The 8,838-nt window shown below is 43.3% G+C and overlaps 3 protein-coding genes across 3 annotated transcripts; all 3 read left to right on the top strand.

Moving 5' to 3' along the window:
- The first annotated feature begins 279 nt into the window (after nucleotides 1–279).
- On the top strand, nucleotides 280–2,526 carry LOC138351734 (GATA zinc finger domain-containing protein 14-like). Its single transcript, XM_069303762.1, has 2 exons — nucleotides 280–959; nucleotides 1,443–2,526. The coding sequence occupies exons 1-2, from the start codon at nucleotides 280–282 to the stop codon at nucleotides 2,524–2,526; spliced, it is 1,764 nt and encodes a 587-aa protein (XP_069159863.1).
- Nucleotides 2,527–3,279: 753 nt separating this feature from the next.
- LOC138351733 (GATA zinc finger domain-containing protein 14-like) lies at nucleotides 3,280–5,550 on the top strand. The gene is made up of 2 exons (XM_069303761.1): nucleotides 3,280–4,001; nucleotides 4,467–5,550. Exons 1-2 carry the CDS (start codon nucleotides 3,280–3,282, stop codon nucleotides 5,548–5,550), a joined length of 1,806 nt encoding a protein of 601 aa, XP_069159862.1.
- Nucleotides 5,551–6,321: 771 nt separating this feature from the next.
- Nucleotides 6,322–8,592, top strand: LOC138351732 (GATA zinc finger domain-containing protein 14-like). Its single transcript, XM_069303760.1, has 2 exons — nucleotides 6,322–7,043; nucleotides 7,509–8,592. The coding sequence occupies exons 1-2, from the start codon at nucleotides 6,322–6,324 to the stop codon at nucleotides 8,590–8,592; spliced, it is 1,806 nt and encodes a 601-aa protein (XP_069159861.1).
- The last annotated feature ends 246 nt before the right edge of the window (nucleotides 8,593–8,838 follow it).

The following is an 8,838-nucleotide window of genomic DNA, read 5'->3' as shown; positions in this document are numbered from 1 at the left end:
AACAGCAGCACCAGCAACAATAACAACATCAGCTCTAGAAACAGTAACAACATCAGCAGCAACCATAAAAACAGCAGAAACTCTACAAGCACCAGAGTCGGCAGCAGCAGCAGCATCACAAGCAGCATTACAAGCATCACACTCAGCAGCGCAAGCAGTATCACTACAATCACCACAGTCAGCATCACAAGCAATTGCTCTACAAACATCACAGTCAGCAGTACAAGCAGTAGCTATGCAAACAGCACAGTCAGTAGCATAAGCAGTATCTATACAAGCATGACTGTCAGCAGCACAGGCGGTAGCCACAGAATATCACGCAGCAATAGTAACAACAGCAGCATCAACAATAGTAACAACAGTAGCACAAGCAAGAGTGACAACAGCAGCACCAGCAACAGTAACAACAGCAGCAACTGTAAAAACAGCAGCAACTGTAACAACAGTAGCAACAGTAAAAACAACAACACCACTAACAACAGAATCATAAGCAACTGTAAAAACAGCAGCGCCAACAACACTAACAAGAGCAACACCTGTAACAACAGGATCGCCAGCAACAGTAACAACAGCAGTACCAGCAACATTAAAAAAATCAATACCAGCAACAGAAGCAACGGAAGCACTAGCAACAGGAACAACAGTAGACCCTGCCATATTATCCACAGCATCAACAGTAACATTAGCAGCATCAGGAACAGTATCAAGAGCAGCAACGTTAACAACAGCAGTACCAGCAACAGTAACAAAAGCAGCACCAGCAATAGTTACCACAGAAAAACCAGGAAAAGTAACAACATCAGAATAAGCAACAATAACAACAGCAGCACCAGCATCATTACCCACCACAACACCAGCAAGAGTAACAAGAGCAGCACAAGCAACAGTAACAACAGCAGCAACAATAACGAGCAGCAGCAACATTACCAACACCAGCACCTGCAACAACAGCAATACCTGTAACAAGGGCAGCACAAGCAACAGTAACAACAGCAGCAACAATAAAAAGAGTAGTAACAGCAGCAACAGTAACACCAGCAGCAATAGTAACAACACCAGCAAAAGTAATAGTAACAACAGCAGCAATAGTAACAACAGCAGGCACAGTAACAACAGTAGCCACAGAAACAACAGTAGTAACAGTAACAGTATCAACAGGAGTAACAAAAAACAGCAACAACAGTAACAACAGCAGTCACAGTAACAGTAACAACCGCAGAAAAAAGGAACAATAGCAGCAACAGTAACCACAGCAGCAATAATAACATCAACAACAGTAAAGACAGCAGCACCAGCAACAGTAACATCACCAGCAATAGTAACAACAGCAGCACAAGGAACAGTAACAACAGCAACAGCTGTAACAACAGCAACAGCTGTAACAACAGCAACAGCTGTAACAACAGCAACAGCTGTAACAACAGCAACACCTGTAACAACAGCAGCACCAGCAGCACCAGCAGCAGTAACAACAGGAGCACCAGCAACAGTAACAACATCAGCATCATTAACAACAACCGATACATCAACAACAGCAGCACTAGTAACAAGAGCAGCACCAGCAACAATAACAACATCAGCTCCAGAAACAGTAACAACATTAGCAGCAACCGTAAAAACAGCAGAAACTCTACTAGCACCAGAGTCGGCAGCAGCAGCAGCAGCAGCACAAGCAGCATTACAAGCATCACACTCAGCAGTGCAAGCAGTATCACTACAATCACCACAGTAAGCAGCACAGTCAGCATCACAAGCAATTGCTCTACAAACAACACAGTTAGCTGTACAAGCAGTAGCTATGCAAACAGCACAGTCAGTAGCATAAGCAGTATCTATACAAGTATGACTGTCAGCAGCACAGGCGGTAGCCACAGAATATCACGCAGCAATAGTAACAACAGCAGCATCAACAATAGTAACAACAGTAGCACAAGCATGAGTGACAACAGCAGCACCAGCAACAGTAAAAACAGCAGCAACTGTAAAAACAGCAGCAACTGTAACAACAGTAGCAACAGTAAAAACAACAACACCACTAACAACAGAATCATAAGCAACTGTAAAAACAGCAGCGCCAACAACACTAACAAGAGCAACACCTGTAACAACAGGATCGACAGCAACAGTAACAACAGCAGTACCAGCAACATTAAAAAAATCAATACCAGCAACAGAAGCAACGGAAGCACTAGCAACAGGAACAACAGTAGACCCTGCCATATTATCCACAGCATCAACAGTAACATTAGCAGCATCAGGAACAGCATCAAGAGCAGCAACGTTAACAACAGCAGTACCAGCAACAGTAACAAAAGCAGCACCAGCAATAGTTACCACAGAAAAACCAGGAAAAGTAACAACATCAGAATAAGCAACAATAACAACAGCAGCACCAGCATCATTACCCACCACAACACCAGCAAGAGTAACAAGAGCAGCACAAGCAACAGTAACAACAGCAGCAACAATAACGAGCAGCAGCAACATTACCAACACCAGCACCTGCAACAACAGCAATACCTGTAACAAGGACAGCACAAGCAACAGTAACAACAGCAGCAACAATAAAAAGAGTAGTAACAGCAGCAACAGTAACAACACCAGCAACAGCAATAGTAACAACAGCAGGCACAGTAACAACAGTAGCCACAGAAACAACAGTAGTAACAGTAACAGTATCAACAGGAGTAACAAAAAACAGCAACAACAGTAACAACAGCAGTCACAGTAACAGTAACAACCGCAGAAAAAAGGAACAATAGCAGCAACAGTAATCACAGCAGCAATAATAACATCAACACCAGTAAAAACAGCAGCACCAGCAACAGTAACATCACCAGCAATAGTAACAACAGCAGCACAAGGAACAGTAACAACAGCAACAGCTGTAACAACAGCAACAGCTGTAACAACAGCAACACCTGTAACAACAGCAGCACCAGCAACAGTAACAACATCAGCATCATTAACAACAACCGACACATAAACAACAGCAGCACTAGTAACAGGAGCAGCACCAGCAACAATAACAACATCAGCTCCAGAAACAGTAACATCAGCAGCAACCGTAAAAACAGCAAAAACTCTACAAGCACCAGGGTCGGCAGCAGCAGCAGCACAAGCAGCATTACAAGCATCACACTCAGCAGTGCAAGCAGTATCACTACAATCACCACAGTAAGCAGCACAAGCAATTGTTCTACAAACAACACAGTCAGCAGTACAAGCAGTAGCTATGCAAACAGCACAGTCAGTAGCATAAGCAGAATCTATACAAGCATGGCTGTCAGCAGCACAGGCGGTAGCCACAGAATATCACGCAGCAATAGTAACAACAGCAGCATCAACCATAGTAACAACAGTAGCACAAGCAAGAGTGACAACAGCAGCACCAGCAACAGTAACAACAGCAGCAACTGTAAAAACAGCAGCAACTGTAACAACAGTAGCAACAGTAAAAACAACAGTAGCAACAGTAAAAACAACAGTAGCAACAGTAAAAACAACAACACCACTAACAACAGAATCATAAGAAACTGTAAAAACAGCAGCGCCAACAACACTAACAAGAGCAACACCTGTAACAACAGGATCGCCATGAACAGTAACAACAGCAGCACCAGCAACATTAAAAAAATCAATACCAGCAACAGAAGCAACGGAAGCACTAGCAACAGGAACAACAGTAGACCCTGCCATATTATCCACAGCATCAACAGTAACATTAGCAGCATCAGTAACAGTATCAAGAGCAGCAACGTTAACAACAGCAGTACCAGCAACAGTAACAAAAGCAGCACAAGCAATAGTTACCACAGAAAAACCAGGAAAAGTAACAACATCAGAATAAGCAACAATAACAACAGCAGCACCAGCATCATTACCCACCACAACACCAGCAAGAGTAACAAGAGCAGCACAAGCAACAGTAACAACAGCAGCAACAATAACGAGCAGCAGCAACATTACCAACACCAGCACCTGCAACAACAGCAATACCTGTAACAAGGGCAGCACAAGCAACAGTAACAACAGCAGCAACAATAAAAAGAGTAGTAACAGCAGCAACAGTAACACCAGCAGCAATAGTAACAACACCAGCAACAGTAATAGTAACAACAGCAGCAATAGTAACAACAACAGGCACAGTAACAACAGTAGCCACAGAAACAACAGTAGTAACAGTAACAGTGTCAACAGGAGTAACAAAAAACAGCAACAACAGTAACAACAGCAGTCACAGTAACAGTAACAACCGCAGAAAAAAGGAACAATAGCAGCAACAGTAACCACAGCAGCAATAATAACATCAACAACAGTAAAGACAGCAGCACCAGCAACAGTAACATCACCAGCAATAGTAACAACAGCAGCACAAGGAACAGTAACAACAGCAACAGCTGTAACAACAGCAACAGCTGTAACAACAGCAACAGCTGTAACAACAGCAACACCTGTAACAACAGCAGCACCAGCAGCACCAGCAGCAGTAACAACAGGAGCACCAGCAACAGTAACAACATCAGCATCATTAACAACAACCGATACATCAACAACAGCAGCACTAGTAACAAGAGCAGCACCAGCAACAATAACAACATCAGCTCCAGAAACAGTAACAACATTAGCAGCAACCGTAAAAACAGCAGAAACTCTACTAGCACCAGAGTCGGCAGCAGCAGCAGCAGCAGCACAAGCAGCATTACAAGCATCACACTCAGCAGTGCAAGCAGTATCACTACAATCACCACAGTAAGCAGCACAGTCAGCATCACAAGCAATTGCTCTACAAACAACACAGTTAGCTGTACAAGCAGTAGCTATGCAAACAGCACAGTCAGTAGCATAAGCAGTATCTATACAAGTATGACTGTCAGCAGCACAGGCGGTAGCCACAGAATATCACGCAGCAATAGTAACAACAGCAGCATCAACAATAGTAACAACAGTAGCACAAGCATGAGGGACAACAGCAGCACCAGCAACAGTAACAACAGCAGCAACTGTAAAAACAGCAGCAACTGTAACAACAGTAGCAACAGTAAAAACAACAACACCACTAACAACAGAATCATAAGCAACTGTAAAAACAGCAGCGCCAACAACACTAACAAGAGCAACACCTGTAACAACAGGATCGACAGCAACAGTAACAACAGCAGTACCAGCAACATTAAAAAAATCAATACCAGCAACAGAAGCAACGGAAGCACTAGCAACAGGAACAACAGTAGACCCTGCCATATTATCCACAGCATCAACAGTAACATTAGCAGCATCAGGAACAGCATCAAGAGCAGCAACGTTAACAACAGCAGTACCAGCAACAGTAACAAAAGCAGCACCAGCAATAGTTACCACAGAAAAACCAGGAAAAGTAACAACATCAGAATAAGCAACAATAACAACAGCAGCACCAGCATCATTACCCACCACAACACCAGCAAGAGTAACAAGAGCAGCACAAGCAACAGTAACAACAGCAGCAACAATAACGAGCAGCAGCAACATTACCAACACCAGCACCTGCAACAACAGCAATACCTGTAACAAGGACAGCACAAGCAACAGTAACAACAGCAGCAACAATAAAAAGAGTAGTAACAGCAGCAACAGTAACAACACCAGCAACAGCAATAGTAACAACAGCAGCAATAGTAACAACAGCAGGCACAGTAACAACAGTAGCCACAGAAACAACAGTAGTAACAGTAACAGTATCAACAGGAGTAACAAAAAACAGCAACAACAGTAACAACAGCAGTCACAGTAACAGTAACAACCGCAGAAAAAAGGAACAATAGCAGCAACAGTAACCACAGCAGCAATAATAACATCAACACCAGTAAAAACAGCAGCACCAGCAACAGTAACATCACCAGCAATAGTAACAACAGCAGCACAAGGAACAGTAACAACAGCAACAGCTGTAACAACAGCAACAGCTGTAACAACAGCAACACCTGTAACAACAGCAGCACCAGCAACAGTAACAACATCAGCATCATTAACAACAACCGACACATAAACAACAGCAGCACTAGTAACAGGAGCAGCACCAGCAACAATAACAACATCAGCTCCAGAAACAGTAACATCAGCAGCAACCGTAAAAACAGCAAAAACTCTACAAGCACCAGGGTCGGCAGCAGCAGCAGCACAAGCAGCATTACAAGCATCACACTCAGCAGTGCAAGCAGTATCACTACAATCACCACAGTAAGCAGCACAAGCAATTGTTCTACAAACAACACAGTCAGCAGTACAAGCAGTAGCTATGCAAACAGCACAGTCAGTAGCATAAGCAGAATCTATACAAGCATGGCTGTCAGCAGCACAGGCGGTAGCCACAGAATATCACGCAGCAATAGTAACAACAGCAGCATCAACCATAGTAACAACAGTAGCACAAGCAAGAGTGACAACAGCAGCACCAGCAACAGTAAACACCGCAGCAACTGTAAAAACAGCAGCAACTGTAACAACAGTAGCAACAGTAAAAACAACAGTAGCAACAGTAAAAACAACAGTAGCAACAGTAAAAACAACAACACCACTAACAACAGAATCATAAGCAACTGTAAAAACAGCAGCGCCAACAACACTAACAAGAGCAACACCTGTAACAACAGGATCGCCATGAACAGTAACAACAGCAGCACCAGCAACATTAAAAAAATCAATACCAGCAACAGAAGCAACGGAAGCACTAGCAACAGGAACAACAGTAGACCCTGCCATATTATCCACAGCATCAACAGTAACATTAGCAGCATCAGTAACAGTATCAAGAGCAGCAACGTTAACAACAGCAGTACCAGCAACAGTAACAAAAGCAGCACAAGCAATAGTTACCACAGAAAAACCAGGAAAAGTAACAACATCAGAATAAGCAACAATAACAACAGCAGCACCAGCATCATTACCCACCACAACACCAGCAAGAGTAACAAGAGCAGCACAAGCAACAGTAACAACAGCAGCAACAATAACGAGCAGCAGCAACATTACCAACACCAGCACCTGCAACAACAGCAATACCTGTAACAAGGGCAGCACAAGCAACAGTAACAACAGCAGCAACAATAAAAAGAGTAGTAACAGCAGCAACAGTAACACCAGCAGCAATAGTAACAACACCAGCAACAGTAATAGTAACAACAGCAGCAATAGTAACAACAACAGGCACAGTAACAACAGTAGCCACAGAAACAACAGTAGTAACAGTAACAGTATCAACAGGAGTAACAAAAAACAGCAACAACAGTAGCAACAGCAGTCACAGTAACAGTAACAACCGCAGAAAAAAGGAACAATAGCAGCAACAGTAACCACAGCAGCAATAATAACATCAACAACAGTAAAGACAGCAGCACCAGCAACAGTAACATCACCAGCAATAGTAACAACAGCAGCACAAGGAACAGTAACAACAGCAACAGCTGTAACAACAGCAACAGCTGTAACAACAGCAACAGCTGTAACAACAGCAACACCTGTAACAACAGCAGCACCAGCAGCACCAGCAGCAGTAACAACAGGAGCACCAGCAACAGTAACAACATCAGCATCATTAACAACAACCGATACATCAACAACAGCAGCACTAGTAACAAGAGCAGCACCAGCAACAATAACAACATCAGCTCCAGAAACAGTAACAACATTAGCAGCAACCGTAAAAACAGCAGAAACTCTACTAGCACCAGAGTCGGCAGCAGCAGCAGCAGCAGCACAAGCAGCATTACAAGCATCACACTCAGCAGTGCAAGCAGTATCACTACAATCACCACAGTAAGCAGCACAGTCAGCATCACAAGCAATTGCTCTACAAACAACACAGTTAGCTGTACAAGCAGTAGCTATGCAAACAGCACAGTCAGTAGCATAAGCAGTATCTATACAAGTATGACTGTCAGCAGCACAGGCGGTAGCCACAGAATATCACGCAGCAATAGTAACAACAGCAGCATCAACAATAGTAACAACAGTAGCACAAGCATGAGTGACAACAGCAGCACCAGCAACAGTAACAACAGCAGCAACTGTAAAAACAGCCGCAACTGTAACAACAGTAGCAACAGTAAAAACAACAACACCACTAACAACAGAATCATAAGCAACTGTAAAAACAGCAGCGCCAACAACACTAACAAGAGCAACACCTGTAACAACAGGATCGACAGCAACAGTAACAACAGCAGTACCAGCAACATTAAAAAAATCAATACCAGCAACAGAAGCAACGGAAGCACTAGCAACAGGAACAACAGTAGACCCTGCCATATTATCCACAGCATCAACAGTAACATTAGCAGCATCAGGAACAGCATCAAGAGCAGCAACGTTAACAACAGCAGTACCAGCAACAGTAACAAAAGCAGCACCAGCAATAGTTACCACAGAAAAACCAGGAAAAGTAACAACATCAGAATAAGCAACAATAACAACAGCAGCACCAGCATCATTACCCACCACAACACCAGCAAGAGTAACAAGAGCAGCACAAGCAACAGTAACAACAGCAGCAACAATAACGAGCAGCAGCAACATTACCAACACCAGCACCTGCAACAACAGCAATACCTGTAACAAGGACAGCACAAGCAACAGTAACAACAGCAGCAACAATAAAAAGAGTAGTAACAGCAGCAACAGTAACAACACCAGCAACAGCAATAGTAACAACAGCAGCAATAGTAACAACAGCAGGCACAGTAACAACAGTAGCCACAGAAACAACAGTAGTAACAGTAACAGTATCAACAGGAGTAACAAAAAACAGCAACAACAGTAACAACAGCAGTCACAGTAACAGTAACAACCGCAGAAAAAAGG

The sequence above is a fragment of the Procambarus clarkii genome, chromosome 50 (assembly GCF_040958095.1).
Source record: "Procambarus clarkii isolate CNS0578487 chromosome 50, FALCON_Pclarkii_2.0, whole genome shotgun sequence".
Taxonomy (NCBI): Eukaryota; Metazoa; Arthropoda; class Malacostraca; order Decapoda; family Cambaridae; genus Procambarus; species Procambarus clarkii.
The sequence above is the reverse complement of the archived record's forward strand: the minus strand, read 5'-3'. Positions and strand labels throughout refer to the sequence as shown.

Excerpts from the sequence above, each read along its gene's own strand:
- LOC138351733 (XM_069303761.1), top strand. The coding sequence starts at position 3,280 with ATGGCTGTCAGCAGCACAGGCGGTAGCCACAGAATATCACGCAGCAAT. Across the intron at positions 4,002-4,466 it reads CTGCAACAACAGCAATACCT|CAGCACCAGCAGCACCAGCA; the intron begins GTAACAAGGGCA and ends CTGTAACAACAG.
- LOC138351734 (XM_069303762.1), top strand. The coding sequence starts at position 280 with ATGACTGTCAGCAGCACAGGCGGTAGCCACAGAATATCACGCAGCAAT. Across the intron at positions 960-1,442 it reads CTGCAACAACAGCAATACCT|CAGCACCAGCAGCACCAGCA; the intron begins GTAACAAGGGCA and ends CTGTAACAACAG.
- LOC138351732 (XM_069303760.1), top strand. The coding sequence starts at position 6,322 with ATGGCTGTCAGCAGCACAGGCGGTAGCCACAGAATATCACGCAGCAAT. Across the intron at positions 7,044-7,508 it reads CTGCAACAACAGCAATACCT|CAGCACCAGCAGCACCAGCA; the intron begins GTAACAAGGGCA and ends CTGTAACAACAG.